This window comes from Alexandromys fortis, unplaced genomic scaffold (assembly GCF_014885135.2).
Source record: "Alexandromys fortis isolate MF-2015 unplaced genomic scaffold, M_Fortis_MF-2015_v1.1 scaffold_16, whole genome shotgun sequence".
Classification (NCBI taxonomy): Eukaryota; Metazoa; Chordata; class Mammalia; order Rodentia; family Cricetidae; genus Alexandromys; species Alexandromys fortis.
The window spans coordinates 16,779,949-16,801,832 of NW_026067893.1; the positions used below are offsets into that span (position 1 = coordinate 16,779,949).

At 40.0% G+C, this 21,884-nt stretch overlaps 1 protein-coding gene across 3 annotated transcripts in view; it reads left to right on the plus strand.

The window, feature by feature from the left end:
* Positions 1-21,884, plus strand: part of Hpse2 (heparanase 2 (inactive)) — a 566,360-nt gene that overhangs the window by 411,209 nt on the left and 133,267 nt on the right. For all 3 annotated transcript variants that reach the window (XM_050149558.1, XM_050149567.1, XM_050149573.1), the window contains 2 exons: positions 3,505-3,598; positions 19,856-19,962. In XM_050149558.1, coding sequence (XP_050005515.1) covers positions 3,505-3,598; positions 19,856-19,962 — 201 coding nt within the window. The remainder of the gene's footprint in view (positions 1-3,504; positions 3,599-19,855; positions 19,963-21,884) is intronic.

A 21,884-nucleotide genomic window follows, 5' to 3' on the forward strand; every position in this document is an offset into this window, starting at 1 on the left:
GTTTGGAGCCACATCGCCTCTTGCCCACACTGTCAAGGTAACTTTGTCCACTAGTTTCTCTGCCCGTAGCTCTTCTCACACCAGTTCAAATTCAATTTTCAGGAGTAGCCATGGAACAACTGAGAATAATTGGATCCAGCTTCTTAGGTTAAAAATGAGGTCAATAATGGGCTCAAAAAGGCTTAGGTTAAAGTTTCTACTCCTATGCCAAATGAAGGAGGAAAAGTGCTGTTTCTGGTCCAGGCACAAAGAATATCGGTCACTGAGCAAACAGTAATATGGAGCATGTGTCTCCCTCTCCCACCTGCAAAGAGTCCAGAGTTTGCCTTTACTGATACTTATTTTCCTCCTTCAAACCTAGTAGTGGACAAGTGTGTTCGTCTCTCAAAAGAGGCTTCCCTTAACCTCAGCCCACAGCCTTCCAGTCAAATCTCTACTACCTTGAACCATGAGGTAACCTGACAGAGTCTATTTGGCTATTGGATACCTTCGATATGCTAGGCTCTGGGTCAAGTATTTTTCCTTATTTGTTCACCATAGCAACCCTGTAAAAATAATAGAGGCGTAAGTTTTTAATTTTTGTTACATTTTTATTTATTTCATGTGAGCGTGTGAGAGAGAGACACACATACGTGGGGGTGGGGAGTAGGGTAATGAGAGGGAGAGCTCATACATGTGGAAGTTAGAGGTAGGCCTCACGAAGCAAACTGAGATCATCAGGCTTCTGTGGCAAGCTTCTTTTCCCACTGAGCCATCTTGCCAGCTCCAGGCTTTAATTTTTTAAACTCATCTTATAAAAAGAGAAACCCAGATACATGTGTATGAAAATGCTAGAAATAAATCCATCACTTTTTATGCCAACTTGGAAAAATGTGGCAGGATGAAATATCATGTGGGTAGTAAGTGGCGAGGCATATTGAGCCAGGGTTTTTAACTCTAAGTTCTACGTAACTTGTACAAAGGAATAAAAGAAAAGAGGAAAATAATGAAGAGACCATAGATCAGATGGGTTAGTCTAAATATTTGTGGAGAACTGAAAAATGACGTCTGGCATCTTTATCTCAATAACTATTAAACTATATGTGTTGTCCGCAAATTATAAACACCAATTGTTCTCATAGTTACTGGGGAGTAAATGTAGAGAAAAGGAGAAACTACAATATGCTTGCTTGACTATGATGAGAACAATTAGAGCATTCTGTTTGTCATAGGACTTGTCAGCATGGAAGTGGTCATTTCTTCCGCTGTGTATTAGAACAGCAGTGCACAGCTTGCTTGGCTTTAATTTTAACGATCCCATTCCTGTGTGCCCATTTTTCATGTAATGCATGATCAAGCTCAACTTGTTTAAAAAAATAAAGATGGTAATAATGGAATACTAGAGAGAAAAGGTTATGAAATGTTAAGGCAGTGGCCAGAACTGAAACTGTGTTATACATAACAAATGTTTGTTGAATTTGAGTTTGAACGAGAGAGGATGTAAAATGTCATATTATTGTTTTATTCCATTATGTAAGAAACCACACACAAAATATAAGTACATATCCTCTGACAGAATTTCTACTTTTTAGATTCTGTGTTCATACATAATTTTACCAACCAGTCTCCTATGTCTGAACTTGGAAAGGTTAGAAAACAAGAAAAGCTTTGAGTGCCTACTATGTGCCTGTTGTATGCCTTCTGTGTGACAGGCATCTTAGGTTCATAATCTCCTTGATTTGAAATTAACACCAAGGAGCAAATATGCCACCCCTCTTTAATTAACAAGAAAACTACCAAACATGGAGACACACATCTGAAATTCTGGAAATTAGTAGGCTAAAACAAGAGGAATGTCATAGTTCAAGGCTAGCCTGAGCTGTGTAGTCGGTTCTAGGCCAGCCTAAACCATAAAATGAGCCCTTATCTCAAAAACAAACATGCAAACAAAAACTAGATAGATAATAGATAAGTAGGTAGATAGGCAAGTGGGTGGGTGGGTAAGTAGGTAGGTAGGTAGGTAGGTAGGTAGGTAGGTAGGTAGGTAGATGAATGAAGACAGGTAGGAAGATAGATAGATAGATAGATAGATAGATAGATAGATAGATAGATAATAGGCAGACAGGTAGGAAGATAGATAGATAGATAGATAGATAGATAGATAGATAGATAGATAATAGGCAGACAGGTAGGAAGATAGATAGATAGATAGATAGATAGATAGATAGATAGATAGATAATAAATAGGCAGACAGGTAGGAAGATAGATAGATAGATAGATAGATAGATAGATAGATAGATAAAAATTTTAGTTTTATGCTAAAACTGAGATCTGTAGGAATCAGGGATCTGAACTCAAATGTCTCTGGGGTTTTGGTTTGTTTGTTTGTTTTTAACATGTCAGTCATTTAAACATTGGGTTCTTTGGAATATCTTACGGTGGTGAGAGGGGTCAACAGGAGACTGAGTAAGACCTGTCTCCTTCCCTTCCCTCAGCCAGAGCTCCTGTTTACAATATCAGGTTTTTAAGCCTGCCCATCCCATGTATCATGTGCTGTAATGGGGATTCACATTAAGAAGGGCTTTCATGGAGGTCTGTGTGCACTGGTGGGTAGATATTTTATTTCAAATGAAAGAAAATCTATCGTATTTAGTTATCAACCAATGAGACTTTAGTGGATTAGGCTAGGCAAATGGAAATCATAAGTGCTTAAATTTTCATTTAGTCCAAGTTTTACCAAGATAGTAGTAAGACAGAGTTCTAGGTAATGAAGGTCACCTAACCCAGATCTCCTGTCTGCATAGTTTTCAGAATAAGTGGTTCAGAAAAGAGGCCCACATAATGTGGGATGGGCCTGTTTGGTCAAATGTTCACAACAGTGTCAATGCAGCGTGATGATTCCCTTAAACTCCTAATGAAAACCAGACTGAAAGTAAAACAAATGAGCAGCAGCCCTGTTATTTCAGGGGAGAGCTTTGGGGCTAATGTGTGGATTTCTTAGCATTTGTTTGTCCATTTTCTCACTCATTCATATAAGGTCATTGAGACTTACTGCACTGCATCAGAATTTTGCTCTGTTGTTTATTTTCTTATTTAAAAGTAGAAACCTAGCAAATGTTTGGGTGTTCCTTTGAAACTCTCCCATGCCTTTATTGCTTTAAGGTAAAGATAGAGACAGCCATGAGATTGAAGGATAAGTCCCTTTCCCAAGAGAAAAAGTAACTTTTCCCCAATTACCCAATTTGGATTATGAAATATCTGTCCATTCCCAGAGAGCAAGAAATGGATGCTTACCTGAGCAAGGCTGAAAAAAGTCATGGTAACTACCAAATGGGATTGGAAACAGAAAAAATTAAAAGTATATTATTTGCTTGAAAAGTACCAAATCAAAACCTATCTGGATATGAAAGCTCAGGTACAATCCTAGGCTGTGTCCTCAGGAGTCAGAGACTTCTGCGAAGGGAAGTTTATTTCTAGTCCCCACGTCAGGATTTTATCTGACTCTTATTTTATTTTTATTCCAGTTGCTACATTGATGGCCGGGTGGTCAAGGTGATGGACTTCCTGAAAACTCGTCTCTTAGACACACTCTCTGACCAGATTAGGAAAATTCAGAAAGTGAGTAAAATTATCTGTGGGCTGATGTATTTGGAAGAATGACAAGGAAAAGGTCATAGGGTTTCAGCTGGAATTTAGTGCTGTGGGAACCAGGGTAGGAAAAGATTCCAGATGGATGTGGCCACGTCCCCTTTTTTCAGTGATGCTTGTGGGTCATTATTGTTTTCCTCAGTTAGAAGAGTTTATATTTGTCACACCAAGATCTAGAGCTGTCCTAACGAATGATTTCATGGGTAAGGAATTGGTACACACACATAGAGAATAGTACAGAAATGTCTCAAAAACCAGGCAAAGAACTACACAACCAAAACATGCCATCTTATCAAAGAGCTACTTGCACTCCCAAACTTCCTGCAGCACTGTTGAAAATAACTGAGATAGAGAATCAACCAAGGTATCTATCAGTGGACAAATGGATAAAGAAATAGTGTAAGGTTTCTTATGCAATGAAGAATGAAATTCTGTCAGTTCCAGCAAAGTAGATGGAACTGGAGAAAGACAAATACTGCATGTTCCCTTCCCTGTGGAAAGGGAAAACAATTCACTCAAACTAGAAAATGGCAGAAGCTAGAAGAGAAGAGAGGGGAGCGAATAGAGAAGTGGGATAAAAATCATAGCACAGTGAGTGATGGGAAATGCATTCATATCTTGCATGTGGGAAAATTGTCTGTAATCTGTCAGTCATGTTTTAAATAATCGCTGATTGACCAGGCAGGAAGTATAGGCAGAAAAACCAGACAGAAAGTAAAAATAATACAATGAAAACAGGAGAATTCTGGGAAGGAGAAAGTTGATTCCTCCCACTCCTGCCCAGATCACCGAAGCAGCAGGATATGATCTGCCTCACTAAAACTGGTACTGAGCCACATGGCTAATATAGATCAGAATAATGGGTTAATATAAGCTACAAGAGCTAATAAGTAGCTTGACCTAATGGGCCAATCAGCTTTATAACTTATAGAGATCTCTGTGTGATTTCTTTCTTTGGGGTTTGCCAGCTGTGGGGTACCGGGCGGGACAGAAAACCCCAACAAGCAGGCCCCGATCATGTTACAATATCTCCAGCATAGCAAGGTACTAGTCACGGTGACATAGCTTATCAATGCCTGGAAGGAAGCTCAGAAGCTCTGAATGTAAAGAAATAATGAAGAGGTGAAGATCCTCATTATAAAAACTGAAATAGTGCACAGTATCCTATGAATATGTGCAGTTGTTATAAATTAATTAAAACAAAAAGTAAAATTCAAAGAATAAAAATGCCACATGGGAATCATATTAAAGGTTCGTTAAAACAAACAACAAAAATATAGACATTTTCTTCATCCATCCAACTTTGTCATACATTTACAATTAAATGGAACTTTTTATTTTTATTTAAAGGGCTTCTTCAATGGCAAGCTTGCTTGTTTCTTTTCCCGGGGATTCACTTGGGGCTAGTTTAAGGAGATAATCGTTGCTCATGCTCATTGAAGTCTTGGTTTTGAGAGCTAACGATTCTGATCCATATTTACATCATTCTTAGTATCCTAGAATCAGCTTTGTAGGAGTTGACTTTTGTAAAAAGGAAGAGGAAACTAAATCATATTAAGCAATTGCATGTAGGCCTTTCCAGCCAGACCCCTTTAGTTAGTGAGCTAATCAAGATAACTAATGCTGCTCATAATAATGTGTCGAGTCTTGTTCCTGAAACTCTGGTTTAGTGTAGCCAAAGTAGATCTGAGAGCTTTACCTTGAATAGGCATCTGTCTACTGCTTTTCTGTATTACATGTCATAGGGTCACATTTTGAGATATAACTAGATTCATTCATTCTAAATAATGAGGATCTGATGTCTACAGTTTCCACTGGACCTCATCAAAATACAGTGTCTTCTGTCGTCCAGTAAGGTTCTTTTCCAGAAATTTGCACTCAGCTATTCTTTTGAACAGATAAAACACTTCTCAACAAGTAGTCCCTCTGTAAATGCTGGGTGAATGAATAAGTAGACAAATGAATGGTCCATATTTAAAACTATCTCTGAAGGAAAGTTCTATTTGAAGCCGTCACAGAAAAGCACCATTGAGAACTAAAGTGGAAATCTGAACCTTTTTTATATTCTCATACTACTGTCATACTCAAATAACATACAACCTCCATTTTCACTTGTTCTTGGGGAGTGTTAGAACCTGAGAACTCTCAAGACTTCTAAGTTTCTGTATCCCAATGTAATCACCATGGGACCAGGGACATTGGCCAGAACCTTTTTCTATAACTGTCTTCTATTAGGCAAGAAGAACTAAATGATCTGAAATATTTCTGCCAGTCTGTTTGACAACAGTTAGTGGAAAGTATTGCTAGCACCAGGCAAAGTGCCAGATACTAGAGATACAAAATAGAATAAGATGTGGCCTCAAGGAATTCAGTTTTAAGTTTTAATATTTGGCTACGTTGAAACATGTTGCCTGGTGCAACAGAATATCAACCTATTATTGATCATGGTGATGCATGCCTATAACCGAGGCCCTGGGAGGCTGAGGCAAGAGGACCATGAGTTGGAAACCAGCCTTGGCTAATGAGACCCAGCCTCAAAAGCAAACAAAAATTAACCTACAGAATGTTACAATTTTTTAGACACACTGTGCTAATTTAAGTGTTGCTCTCTGGAAGGAATTTTCTTTTATTCCTTTACTTGTAAGTTAATTCTCCTGCAATATGCTTCAGACAGCCTTCTAAGTGTTTGTATTACAACAATGTGCAAGATAGTCAAGTCTCTTTATTTTGGATTCTTCTAGCTTTGAACCTAATTAAAAGATTGTTGTTAGTAATAATATTGTGCCAAGAGAGACGGTTCTAACTGTATTCATGATTTTAAGGGTAGCAGGTGAGTGTAAGTTAAGTCAGAGATGAAGGAATTCTATCTCCACTTTGCGCTTTACCACTCCATAGCCCTTAACCATCACAGAACTAAAGGAGCAAAAGAGCAAAAGAGCAAAGTTTACTTCCTGGTGCATATAGGGCCCCACGAATTTTAGCTAAAGAACAAAAACCCTATGGAAAATTGAGATTCAAACATTTTAAAAATGTGCCTGATGCCCTTGAAGTGACCTACTTCAGGAAAGAATAGTGGATCCCCTTAGGAGAAAGGACCTATAAGTAGAAGACTCCTGGAAGTAAGGGCTAGGCTTACCAGCAGGATCAGGCATCACCTTTTGGCCATTAGGAACATAACATACCCAGAACAGAGAGATCCGTTCAAATCATAGCCCCTATTCTGGTGTTCTATGGCTGTATAAGCAATCACTTCAAAGCAATGGCAAGAACAGCATTATTATGTGATGGAACAGAGAAGCTGGGATTTGCACAGAGCATAGCAATGATTCTCTGCCCCATGGTAGCTGAAACTTTTAGCTGGAAGATTTGATGGATGAGGTGCAAAAAGATTGTCGCATAATATTAATCAGAAATCGTTTTTACTCAGCTGGTGGCAGCTGTCACCTTAGTTGGGAGTGAAAGCTAGAATATCTTGGCTTTATTTCTTTACCTATAAAGTGAAGATGCTAAGAATTTACATTCTTTCCTTTTTTAAGGAAGTTAGGAAGGTCACACACAGCTGGTCTGTTAATTCATATTGAACACTAGTTGCTATTGCTGTTATTTTGTTAATTATTGCATTTATTTTAATAATTTTTGTGACTAGAAATACTCCATACACTCTTTGTTCTCCATTTGTTCTTTGCCTTTTTTCTATTTCCTCTGTCTTTGAACCCTGGAGAATTTAATAGGTGATATTTTTGGCACCTGAAAGGCAATGACTCAATTGCTAAAAGCAGCTGTGGTTTCCAAATTTGGACTGCCATTTAGACAAGAATTCTGTTTTCTCAGCACTTAGTGAATTATCAGGTTAGAAGAAAATCTATATGATACGTTTGGAAACCAGTGAAATGTCTGAACAACCCACACCTTTGGATAAGCACATATTCCTTTCCATTAAAACAAGAATAATCATCTGTATTGGGAGGTGAGTCAAAGGAAAGATCGAGACTCACAATGCAGAGACAGGTCAAATGGGAAAAGTGAGAGACTTTTAGGACACAATGCAGATGGTATAGTGTGGAAAACTGGGCTAGCTCCAAAACAATGACATAAGAACCAAGAAGAACCACTTTGGCTTAACTCATTTGGACTCTGTGATTTGTATCTTCATCTCCTGGAGGAATCAGAGGAGGAAATAGCACTTTTATATTATTTTCAGCAATTCAATAAGCACAGGAAGGAGTTGGTGAAATCCCAGTCAGGAGGAAAGTATTTCCACCAGTACTGTCCATCTGACTGTAGTTTGATTATCAAATAAACTACAGTGAGCTTCCTCAATATTTGAAAACTTAATTTCTTCCTTCTTCCTTTCTATCCTTCTCCATTCATTTATCAACTATTTGTGCCATTTGTAGTATTTTCCAGACTTCTGAGAATACAGTGATGAGCAAAACTAATGTGGTGCTGGTCCTCAAAGACCGTCTAGTCCAGTGGGGAAGCAGCTGATGAAACATGTTGATAATAAAGTACAATGATGGCTGTAATAGTATGAGATGGGAACTCATCATGGCATGTCTCCATCTGACAATGTAGAGGAGAAGCCAGGGGAAGTCTTCCAGAGGAGTGATCTGCAGGTTAGCACCTAAAGGAAAAGGACTCCTCTAGTTGATAGTTCTCCATAGGGAGCTATTTGGGAGCCACTGATAGATGTGTGGGGGTAAGTAGAGGGTGTATGTGGTCCAACCAAGACCATTATCGTTCTTGTTTTTATGCTTCTCTCAATTTTTATTAAGTAGTTAATTTGAGTTTAAAATGCTAAACATTACATGAAACACAGATCTCTGAAACAGCCACACACACACAGTTCGTGTCCTTCCAATAAGTTACCACTACCTGAGAGAGGAAAACATCAGGAGTGTTTTTTCCCTTAGGAAAGAAGGATGTGTGGAATTGCGTGCCAGACTGATGACCCTAGCAGATCCATTTGTTCACCAATGGTATCCCCTGGAGGCAAGAGTCAAGGCAAGAGGGAAGCTGTAACTAGAAGAGACAAGGATGTCTTAGAGATTACAGAGCGTACCCACATTAGAGGAAAGAGCCCACTGAAGAAAGAGAAGAATGGGAGTTAAGTTTAACAAGACATCCCACATCTGAAGCATGGGTTTACTTAGAAATTGATTGTGAGAAGGTCTTGATAGACTAAATATATAAGTGGTAATGGATGCTAATAACAATCTTTAATCATCTACTATGTTATTGTATAAAGATATGGTGTGGGAGGTCCTTCTGTCTATGTGTTGCTTTTATTGGTTAATGAATAAAAAAAACTGCTTTGGACCTATAGCAGGGCAGAACTTAGGTAGGTGGGGAAGACAAAACTGAATGTGGGGAGAAAGGAGGCAGCGTCAGATGCCACCTTGTAGCCCCACTGGAGACAGACACCAGAACTTTAACCGGTAAGCCACAGCCTCATGATCATACACATATTAATAGAAATGGGTTAAATTAATATGTAAGAGTTAGCCAATAAGAAGCTAGACCTAATAGGCCAAGCAGTAATTTAAATAATATAGTTTCTGTGTGATTATTTTGGGTCTAAGCTAGCCCGGTGGCCGGGAACCAACAAGTGGCCACCCTTCTCCAAGAAAGGTCAACTCTTTTGAAGTCTAAATAAATACAATGATATTATGCTGCTTCTCATGTATCTTAAATGTAAGGTCATGGAAGTAAGGTAGATAATAATTATGGTAAATTAATAAACATACAGAAAGAAATTTTTGTTGTCAGTGAAACTTCCAGTTTTTCAGTCTGTACACTTTTTAATATACCAACAAATTTAGTTACTTTTGAAGATGACAAAATATAAGCACAATTAAAGGGGTAATAATGATAATGTTATTCTTTAGTGAGAAAAACTAGAAAATATAAACATCAATAAGATAAGAATGGTAGTTATCACCATAAAAATCAGTGTTTATGAAACCAGTCTTTAATTCATTCTATCATTTAACAATGCTGAATCTTTTCTATACTGTCCCAGTGTGTAGCATTTGGCAGATATTCAATAAATATTGGAGAGATGGAAACACAAAGGAACTGGGGATGGATGACCAAGATAAAATCAAAGTAGCGAAGAAGTAACCTTTGCCATTCACATCGAAAGTTTAGTCAACTGCTAACTTCATAGTGTGGTTCTGGAGATAAGTAAATTAATGTAGAGACCCCTGTGAGTTATGTCCATACACAGGCATGGCAGAAGTGTGTCATTTATGTGTTATCTTTGAGTTCCAAATAGCAGTGCAATCTGCTTCTAAATATCAGATAATTCTGTTTTAGAAAACACTATTTTATTTCATTTCAGGAATATTATGTGAAATATTAAGCAACCTAGCAAGATGACAGCTACCCTGGTTGAACTCCACACTAAGATATTAAGTGTTAAATAGAAGATACCTTCTCAAGAGTAGCTATCAGTGAAGAAGAATGGAAACACAAGCCAAGAAAGCACAACAAAGGAAGAGTACACTGAGAACCGCAAATACAAAGTACACCACATTAGTGACTTGGGTGACCCAAATATTATGGTCCTTATATCTTATACAGTAGGGACCTCTTTAAGAGAAAGAAAGCAAAGCCACTTTGCAAAGTTTAGAGACATTGGTCTGTGAACACCATAGTGGGTTTTTTCTAGGACACTGACAGCTGCCTGTGAAAGTGCGGATTTAGCCGCTTAAGCTCTGTGATCCCCAAGTAAATGAGCCAGTGTGAGCCACGTGTTCCGTCCGTGCAGATGGAAAAGCATGACCTAGGAGAAATTAGCGTTTGCCCTTCACGGGAGGCACTAATGGTATTATAGAAGGAGCTAGCCCAAAAGGCACTGATCAGAAGAGTGCCAAGGTTTCAAGGTTTTCATCCTTGCCATTTTATTAACTTTAATGGCTTTGATTTTTAGACACAGGTATTTATAGACTACACCATTAGCTTAATAACAGCTAGAAGCAAATGGGGTAAACTGCAGGCAGGTTTCAGTTGATGATGCTTATGTAAACACTCTGATTTCAAAAGCATTAAATTGTGAAAGATAGATTACTATTTTACAAAACATGTTACCTTTTGGTTGCAAATGTCAGTCATGCATTACTAATCTATTGTAACTTGCTCAAGGCTACAGATCTTCCTAAGTAGTAAAAAGAGAGTTCAAACTCAGGCCCACTTCACTAAACCCATGGTCAGCCATTACACTATTCTAAATTTAACATCTATTAACCATTTCTTTTGTAGCCTATGCAAAATTTCTTTCTAACCACCCAGGATTAGAAAAGTTTTCAAAGAAATATAGCAGCGTTCTTAGTGAGAGAACACCAGTGTGACCCCACAATTAGTTGATATGAGGTGACTGCCTTGGAAGTGAGATTTGGATGAGACTATTAAAGCTTTTGTGATGTCAGACAAGTGATGGTGGAAGGGAACAAGGCTTTTCAAGACTTGACTTTGATGCATTGCGCTCCATACACGTTCTGTAGAGAAGGACAGTGGGAGGAAATGGCAATGTGGAAGGACAAGCCACCTGTGGGCGGTTGGGGGAATAGCCATTTAGAGTCAAAAGCATCCTCAGTAGAGGTGGCAACTTGAGATCTTGCAACATTTCAGCATGGAAGGAAGAGGGTTGTAGTGCTTGTCCTGACCAGAATAAAATCACTACTGATATTGGTGGGGTCTGGCTTTGAGTGGCAAAGCATTCAGTAGGCTAAAATATTGGTTAGTCAGAGAAAAGGATGGGGAAAGGGAGCAGCCAGTAACTTCTTTCTGTTCTGTCTTCACTATCACTTCTCATTGCTTTAGGACTCTGGAATATTCTTCCTTATTTTCTTTCATATGCACAAAGTGGCACTGCTTCCTAACTGACTTCATCTTGTCTATGTGTTCTTATTTTAATATTTGTTGTCTCAATTTCATTCAGTTGTTCTTTTCTTTAATTTGGGATAAGAACAGAGGGTAAAATCTTAAATCCCAAAAATATCACTGAAACAGACTAAGAAGTCATTCGAATACAAAAACCTGGGCAGCTGGCCTGGGTCTGAAAAAGCCTGGGTTAAAACAGGTCTCACTGAACATAGTGGACAAAGAGGACTACTGAGACCTTAAGAACAAAGGCAATGGGTTTTTGAACCTACTGCACGTATTGGCTTTGTGGGAGCCTAGGCAGTCTGGATGCTCACCTTACGAGACCTGGATGGAGGAGGGTGGTCCTTGGACTTCCCACAGGGCAGAGAACCCTGATTGCTCTTTGGGCTGATGGGGGGGGGGGGCTTGATTGGGGGAGGGGAAGGGAAAGGGGAGGCGGAGGTGGGGAAGAGACAGAAATCTTTAATAAATTAAAAAAACTGGGCAAATATGGTACTCTGTAGGAGAAAGAGAATAGAAAGAAATGACATAGACAACAGACAGCATAAATAAGAGGAATGTGTTGAGATGTTGGAGTGAATCCGCTCAGAAAAGCCCAGCTTATCTAACTTAAGAAGAACATTTTAAATATGGAGGCAGCTTAGGCAAGCAAAGTCTTGTGGTTCTACTCAAGTAGCAAAATTGCATCAGAAGGTAACAGAGCTATAAACTGAAGCTGCGGATATGTGGTATCTGCCCTTGCTAGCTGCGGGTTGTTAGTTGTCTTCTTTGAAACTTAGTCTTTTCATCAAAAAATATCTTCATTTGCTGAGTAAATCATTACCAAGAAATCTGTGAGACATGAAAAAAGAGAAATATATAAAGTTACATTTTTGCACAATAAGATCAAAATCAGAGATAGGTTCAAAAACTTTGGAACTTGGAAAAAAAGGAACTTCCTGGAGTTGAGGACTATTTATTTCATAAAGAAAATGATTTTAAATAATCCTGGAAAAAAACTAACAGAGAGCATGGGTGAGAGGGGCAGGTGAAAGAAAACAAGCAACAAAAGTATAAGACATTTTTCTAAAGCAGTAAGACCATCCTGCATGGGATTTACGGGGAAGGAATGGAGAATGGGTAGCTAAGCACTGGTTATGTGTGGTGGTAAATACCATCATAAATAAAGCAGTCAAAGTCCTAACCTGTAGTCCACAGTCACCAATTGCAGTAAGATCAGATACAAGTTATTTATTGTTCTGCTTATTATTCATCTCTCTGTGATCAAACAGACCTCTTTCTCAGTGAGGAACAACAAAAAATGGTTGCTCCCCACTGCTGGCAATGCAATGAGAAACTGGGGAGGGATCCCAAAGTTAACCAAGGGCTGCAGAGTGGAGGCTAGTCCAGAAAAGAAAGAAGAGAACAACAGGAAGAGAAAGAAATTGTGAGGTCCAAACTCAGAAAGGAACAGAGAGGAGGAAGAGTCAACTTTATCTGCTCCTCTTCCAGTAAAGTTGGTAGCGTCAAATCAATAATTACACGCAAAGAGTGGACAAAACAAACAATATCAAGATTTCACCTTGACAACTCACAAACAGTGAAAAGTCCAGACTGCTGAAATGCAAGGTGTGTGTACCTCCTTACACACAGGTAGGGTATAAGGAGCTTACTGAAGACCAACCAGATGACTCAATGGGTAAAGGCGCTTGCCACCAAAACTTGCACCTGAGTCCAGCCCCTAGAACCAACTTGTTCAAAAGGAGAGAACTGACTCCCTTAACTTGTCCTCTGACCTCCACATGCACATGGTAGCACACACACATGCATGTGCACACACACACACTATATATATATTAAATGGTGTTTGAAAAGACCGAGAAGAAGAGACTTCCTAAAAGCAGTCCTTTGTGACCAGCAGTATAGGAGGCTCGCTTTGGGTAGAGAGCAACTGCTCTTGTGAAGTTCAGGGGAAGGTTGGCTCCCAAGTCCAAGAGATCCTGGAATTAATGGGCTCCAGCTTCTTTTGGAGGGTGGGCCCCCTGCCAGGGCTGATTAGCCCAGCTGGCCTGTCCACTGTTCCTGTTTTATTGCTTCCTTTCTCATTAAGAAAGGTGTTGGTTTGGATAACCATAAACAACATGTCTGCTGCAGCAATGCTACCATCTCTCGCACAGCCAGCGCCTGAAGCCAGGTCCTCAGGAGTCTTTTCAAAGACTTAGATTACAGCTTTAGAGGCAGGATATCAAGGAACCACAGGAAGAGGAAGACGAGCTTTGAAAGTGTGCCCCGTAAATGGCTATGTTCCTATTTTATTTTTGAAAAATCAAAAATATTTTCCTAAGTGTGCTCTCCCCACCCCCCCCCACATTCACACCTCTTCTCTACTCTCTCCCTCCCCCACCCCACCCCCACCTCAGTGTGTCCGTATAACCAAACATTCTCATTCAGTCCATGTCTCGGAAATGTAAGAGATAGAATCTGGAAAGCCTACCCTTCTGCCTCTCTGCCGTTAGCACACAGAGAGAGCAACTGATGCCGCTTACTGGGCTTTTCTCTGGGTGCCTCAGATGCTTTGACCACAGGGGCCTGGGCTGATTTGGGGAACAAAGAGCTGGGAGGGAGCTGGGCAGCCTGCCTCCTATGCTCACTAGGGCTACCCTTAGAGTAACCTTCACTGGCACATCATTTCTCACCAGAGCCCTTCACTTCCCAGAGACCTCTCCTTTTCTCTCTCCAGCACAGGGAGAATCATATTTACTCAGAAAACCGCAGTGGTGAACTATAGCCCTTGGTTTCTTAGAGTTTCATTTTCTAAGGGAATTTTGCAGCTGGTTCCATCTGCTTTTTCTGTTTTTTTTTTTATTTTTTTCTTTTTTTCTTTCTTTTTTTTTTTCCTTTTTGTTTGTTTGATTTTTCTCCTGGTCAGCCCAAGCTGATTTTCTCCTCAAGGTCAACCAGCACCCAGCATCAGCATCCATACCACCACCACACTTCACCATGCTGGCCTTCTCTGTTCTTGGAAGATTCCCAATTCACCAAATTTCCCATGTCCTCAACAGAAAAGGCATAGAAAACATTTGCTCATTCCTGTTGACTCCTTGAACTTTCAACAATATTCCTAAGTGCCTTTAGGAATATTTCCCTAGTCAGATAACTGCTTTAGTTTGTATCCAAGTTTTACCTCACTGTGCAGTTTTCATTCGTGTGGATAACAGGATGCTTATGCTGAAAGTGGTTGAGTATTTTCTAATTAAACTCCATATACATATATATGCTAGTTATGCTTGTGTGGATTATTCATGTGTGTTTTATCCTAAACTGCTCTCTCCTAGTGCTTAATATTTATCTGAGATATTATCCATTAACCCAAGTTACTTATCTGAGGAAAGAGCAATCAGTGCTGATATTAAATCTCTCAAACACAAATTCAGGTACCTTGAACAAGGAGAGAAATCCAGAAAATACTTGGAATTAAGTGCTTACTATACACCAGGACCTGTTTTTAAGTTCTTTTTACAAATGTCAGTTAGTTAAAGCATAAATACACTGAGGTAGACATTCTATTCTACACTAGAATACAAGGAAGTAATTTTAAATATTCAAGGTCACACGGTGAATAGACAGTAAGGCCAGGGTGAAAGGCAGGACTCCGTCACCGGAGCCCAGGCCATTAACAACCACTAAATACTACCTCACCAATCATAATGCTGCGGAAGAACTAGCTGAGGCTGAACCCAGGTGACCATGAAAGGTGACCCTGTGTTTTGTATCCTTAGCTCTGAGAACAAAAAGGAAATATTTTTTTCATTCAGTTCTCTCTACATTCAGAAGAAAATAAAGATTAACTTTTGTTTTTTTGTATCAGTGATCTTTGTAGGATCATGTATGCATACTTTTTATAATTTCAAACATTTTTGGAGTCATATCTTCATTTAAAAGAGGGTGCTTTGAACTCTGAAATAAAACTATCTCATGCAAATTACCCCTCCAAGTTCAGTATACCACTTTCAGCTTCCAAGTGTTGGCAGAGAACTTGCTCACAAAGTAGCTGGGAGTGGCCCTCCTTGAATTTTCACTGTCAGAACATCATAACAGTTCTTCATAAAGGTCTTGGACATTCAAATCTTGTTGGATGATAGTTTACCTTTTAAGAGTTTGGTGGGTGTCATGTATAAGTCACATGCTGCAAGTGTCAGGATTTCTCTTTTCCTCTCAGCTACAACGAAGTGAATAAATAAGCAGCGTTCTAGCCTCGGTCTCGCGTGTTCTTACAGGTTTTCCTTGCACGTCTTTATTTTTACTAATCTCTGACTTTGTATTTGCAAGCAACACATGACTTTTGAATCATTGACTTGTTTAATCACCGTTTCTTAAGACATACAGTTTCCTTCAAGAGTGAATTTACCGTGAGCTAATACAAGGGCAGGTCTGGTATTATATCACGCCCTATGTGTGACTAGAGCCCTATTTTCAGTGAAGCCCCATTTCTGTGCCAGGTACTCTTAAAGAAACTATACACTTAAGAAAATAAGATTGAAAGGTGTGGTAGAGAGATGGCTAAGTAATTAAGACCAAGTACTTCTCTTGGACCAGAGGACTCAAGTTCAGTTCCCAGCAGCCACATCAAAGAGCTCCCTACTGCCTGTAACTAACTCCAGGAAGATCAAAGGCCAGAGGCATCCACAGGCATCTGCATCCTCATACGCATAACCCCCCCCACAAACATACACACACATACATACACACACACACACACAATTGAAAAATAATAAATATAAAAAAAGAAAAGATGCCGGGCGGTGGTGGCTCACACCTTTAATCCCAGCACTCAGGAGGCAGAGGCAGGCAGATCTCTGTGAGTTCAAGACCAGCCTGGTCTACAAGAGCTAGTTCCAGGACAGGCTCCAAAACCACAGAGAAACCCTGTCTCGGAAAACCAAAAAAAAAAAAAAAGAAAGAAAAGAAAGAAAGAAAGAAAGAAAGAAAGAAAGAAAGAAAGAAAGAAAGAAAGAAAGAAAGAAAGAAAGAAAGAAAAGATGACTGGGTTTCCCTGCTCTCAAACAAATCATAGTTCAAGGCTTCCTGTAAGCATCATGAATGGTTCAGAATCCCCCTGCCAAACTGTAGGAATATCTGGACTAGTTCTCTGAATGCATGCATCATCTTAAAGGGCTCTTATAAATCTGTGTTCACCCTCTGGGTCCACATCCCATTCCACTAGCTCAGGATTATCCTGTCATTGGCCTCGTGTTATTTATTCTTTGTCAAACAGCTGGGATCCTTAGTACAATCCTGTCAGGTATTATTCCATCTATGTATAAAGACATTAAAGCTCAAAGTGTTCATAGAAATAACAGAACCTTTAATTTGTATATCATGTTACAGGTTTTACAATCCTTTTAAGACATATGTATGACCTCATAGCAGTTACAATGATCTGACATAAGTCAGATCAGACCCCTCTCCTGCTTAAATCCCTCCAATAGCCTCCATCACACTCAGAATGAAAGCACCCTCCTTTCTTCTCTGACCTCATTTGTCCAGTCTTTCGTCTCTTTAAGTACTGTACTCCAGATGGCCTTCTTTTGGTGCTACAGGCAATGGTCCTGTTTTCACCTCACATCTTTTTCTGTGCTGTTCCTTTGAGAACATTAATGTCCTGGCTTCCTCTTAACCAAGTCTCAATTCAGATGCAGCTTTGCAGAGTGCTCTTCACGAACCACTCTCTAAAGCATCCTTCTCATTCCTGACAAGCTCCTACCTAGCATTTTATTGTCTTGTTTTCTTCCTGGCTCTTCTTATCACCTGAATTCCCGATATTTGCTTGTTTCCTTGTTGTTAGTCTCCTTGCAGATGACAATAGGTCAGTGACAGCACACCTGCCCCAGAGGTCTGCTTAGCATTTAGCAGGCACTTAATGTTTGTTGAAGTGTTAAAGTATTTGAAAATGCCTCAGTGTTTTTTAATGAAATCCTTAAATCTTTCTATCCTATTTTTAAAAAATATTCTACCTAGGTGATTTCACCACTTCTGGGTGAAATCTATTATATTATATATTGAAGTCTATTATATAATCTACCAATCCTGATCTTTGTTTCTGAGATGAATACAATACAATATAAGTGACAGGGTACAAGATCATTGTCCCACAGCACTTCGTATTGGTTTAATAAAAGTCTGATTGGCCAGTAGCCAGGCAGGAAGTTTAGGCAGGGTGACCAGGCAGGAAGTGGGGGGGGGGGCGGGTTATGAGAACAGGAGAATTCTGGGAAGAGGAAAGAGTCCATCTGCAGTTGTCATCCAGACACAGAGAAAGCAAGATGAGACTGCCTCACTGATAAAAGGTATCAAACCACTTGGCTAACATAGACAAGAATTATGGGTTAATTTAAGATGTAAGTGTAAGACAGAAATATGTTTAAGCTATTGGCCAAACAGTATTACAAATAATATAGTTTCTGTGTAATTATTTCACATCTGGATGGCAGGAAGCGAACAAGAGGTCTCCAAATACACTTGCTGATGCTTTCCTATGAGTTTGGTCACATGTATAACATATCTCATATTGTATATTTGTGTATATATATATTCATAAAATACATCTACATATATTCTTTCTGGGAGCCCTAAGGTACTATAGTATATTCAACCTCAACTTAAAGCAAACCTATCATCAGTTCACAAAAATCCTGTTTCTGTTCTATTTTCTTCCATTGTGTCTTCATTATATGTTTGACCCATCCTTAAAACAGATGTCTTTGCTCCTTATTGTATAATAAATGGTTACATAAATAGTGCCATACCACATATCTTACTATGTTACTTTCTTTTTTTAACTTATCACTGAAACTTTAAAGCATATCTGTGCTTCTGAATTTATGTTGAATTGTTTGCTCCAACTGCTGCCTAGATTTCATATTATGCACTGAATACATTTTGTGTTTCAGTCCTCTCGCTATGGACACCTGCCACTGACAGTGACATGGTGATTCCTCATACTCTTTAGAAACCTAACGAAGAATGGCTTTAGTGAGCGTGTCTAGGAGAGGAGTTAGTGGTTATCTACATGCACTATATTCCTCACCAGCCTCCCTTGTGCATCCTGGTATCCTCCAGTCTTTCTTCATATCCTAACTGTTGTAGCAGCAGCCAGAGCCTGATGCTAGTGTAACTCAGAAGAAACTTGCTTCTTATTCCTTCTCTGGGATTTCTCTAGACAGAGGCAACAAATATTTGGGGAATATGCTCAGCTCTCAGAGCTATACTTGAAATAAAGGGAGAAATAACTTCATTAGGCTACTCTTGACCATCAGGAGATAGTAATCACGAGATAACCACTCCCCATTTTATTACCTTGAGGGACAGTTAGACAGTTTTGAGGATTATATAGACTTTTGCCAAAATTCCTATGATGTTGAGTACAGGTCACCAGAACTGGTTGCGAATTTAAAAACATATCCTACTTTTGTCTTTTCCTTGTTTCAGTCCTATAGGACAACATTCCTGCTAGTTACTATTTCCTAAAATGAACTAGCTATAGACAAGCTTGCAGCACAGACTGTACTTTCAGAAGCTGCTAGTATTACCCAATACAGAACTGTCTGATTGCTTTCCAGGGTATCTGCACCCTGATCTGAATAGTTTGGCCAACCTGCAACTTGGAGAACAGAGACTGGGTAATTTCAAAACTTCAGAGGGACACATTTTAACATGGCTTTGCCTCTGCTTGGAAGGCATGCAGCTGTGGTTCCCTGTGCAGATCTGACCAGTGGGTCAGGGACTTTTCATCTTTACTTCAGTTGTCTTCAAAATATGGTGCAATATACATGCCATGCTCATTACACACTTCCCCGAAACATTTTTCTCTCCTTTCATGGATAGTGACTTCTGATACATAGATGGTGTGCTTTATTACAGAAGTGTAATGTGGTCCTGAAAATCATTGCTTCTCAGCACCTGTTCACAGAGAAACATGATATGATTCACCTTTTCCAGTGAGGGCTGCAACATCCCTAAAGTCGTCTTACACTCTAGAACACAAATTTGTTCTATCACGCCATCACTTGGTTTATTTAAGAAGAAAAATGAACATGTGGGAACACTAATGCTTTTGTTTGTATGTGGCAGCTCGCTCTGCCTTCCGGGCGGTCTGCTCCAAAGACAGCCTCTCAGCCACCACAGCAGACCACCTCTTCTCTCTGCATGGTCTTCCTGTAAAAGGAAAGTAAGATACACATGTCCATGACCACTTGGGATCAGGGAATGAGAGACACTTCCTTTAGGGAGTGACAGTGCTTCTCATCTGGGAACAGCTTTGCAAACCTCATCTGTCCCCCTCTGCTTTTGTTGTGTGAACAGGTGGTCAATACATACACTCCAGGAAAGAAAATTTGGCTCGAAGGCGTGGTGACCACCTCAGCTGGAGGCACAAACAATCTGTCAGATTCCTATGCTGCAGGATTCTTGTAAGTAATTCATGTTTTCACTCCCAGGACCTTCCAGGAAAAGACAGTGAAACCATAACACACTCATTTCCTGTCACAAGGCAAAGCTTCTTTCCACTGGAAAGTTTATCATCTATTCATTTGTGGAAGTCTTTAACCACTTCACAAACAGTAATTAGTCACTTCTCCAGCTACTAACATTTTGTCAGACATAAGCATCAGAGCACAGATGACATCTCGAGTAAGTCATAGTTCAAACCACAGAGTCAATACCATATGCTCTCCCAGCTGCATTTTACCATGGTTCTTGGAGGCATGGTTTTGTCCTCCAGAAACATGACTAGAGGGACTAGTATGAGAGATAACTACATTGCAAAGAATAATTATGCTATAATAAGTCTTTGAAGTATACTGGATCTACCAGGGGCCAAGCAGGTACTGTCTGAGATGCTTTGATATTGTGACAACCAGTGAGATAGATGCTTTTGTCTCTGTGGTGAGCCCATGAATCAGAGGCTCCTATTGTCCTCTCATCACAACCAAAGAAGCTGAAGGGCAGAGTTAAAGTAAGTTCGCCCAGGCAGCTTGGCTGGTAGCAATGATCAGACCCAAACCCAGACGGCCTGCTCAGAGTCCAGCCTTTTCCCTGCGACAGTAGACCGCTTCCCTTTCTATCCCCCACAGATGGAGATGGGCTTGCAAAGGAATACAGAAATTTCCCTGAGTGGAATTGTCAGGAAAGGTCTAAGGGGAAAATGGCACTTGTGTGGGACATGGAAAGAGTGCTCTGGTACCTCAGGCTGAAGAAATGTTACCAGAAAGGCAGTCGCAGAGGAGCAGTGCCTGCTGTGAGGAAAGCCTTGTTTCAGCAGGGGTGGACTGAAGGCTGAGACCATGAAGAGAGTTCACACCAGTTCATGGAGGGGCTTGAAAACCATGTAAAGGAAATGAGGCCTTGTTCTGGGCGCATACCAAGCCACTGAGGATTTCAAAGAAGAGAGAGATAATCTGATGAGCATCTTTAAAGTAAGACCTTGTCAGTGTTATGTGCAGGATCTTGGAAGGGATGAGAAAATGAACTTGAAGGCTACTGTAGTTGCCTGGAGATGACTTGCGCCAGAAGCATACAGCTCTGCTTGGCTTTCCAGTGTCATGTAGCCAGCACAAAACTCTCACAACTAGAGACTAACCAAGTTATTTTTTTTCCTGGTTCATTGTAGTCTTTTGGCCCTGGCTTTCTGGCTGAGCAAAGCATGAACTGTAGCTTTGCCCTCAGCTGTGTGTTTTGCTACTAACAGCTGTCCCTAATTAGACAGATGACGTTCCCTTCCATCGAAACAGCTTCACTAACACATTTGTGAAGAACGGATCAGGACGGCCAAGCAGCTGGCATTTTCAGATGGAATCACGTCAAACATTCACAGAGATAACTGCTCAGTGTAATTCATGGTGTTACTCTGGGTCTTCCATGTTTATAATCTCAGCATCTAACATTGTGTTTCACAGAGACATCCAATAAACATGGCTGAAATGAATGATGGAGTGAATCAGCATTTAATGCAGTACTGCTAAGAGCCTTCTCTTATAATTTACTCCCCACTAGTTTGATATGAATCCAGTTGCAAGGGGGAGAAGCCAGGTTGGCAGCCAGTACTATGGGGTCCCCTTGGAATCAGCTTGGGAATGGCTTTTCCTTAGCTGTTGCCAAATGATTCTGCTGTGAGGTCCAGCAAGCAGCCCAATTGTATTGAATGTTTTCCTGAATTCTCTTCCCTTTAAGGAATGGTGTGAAATGAAAAGTACTACAGACCTTGATGGAGGCAGCTGAACAGAGACCTCCCTTTGCATGAACATCAGCCAGATAGCCATAGAGCTCTACATGGACTTTGCAATGAACACAATTGTTGACATTTGGACTGTAGTTCAAATTATCAGTGCTACTT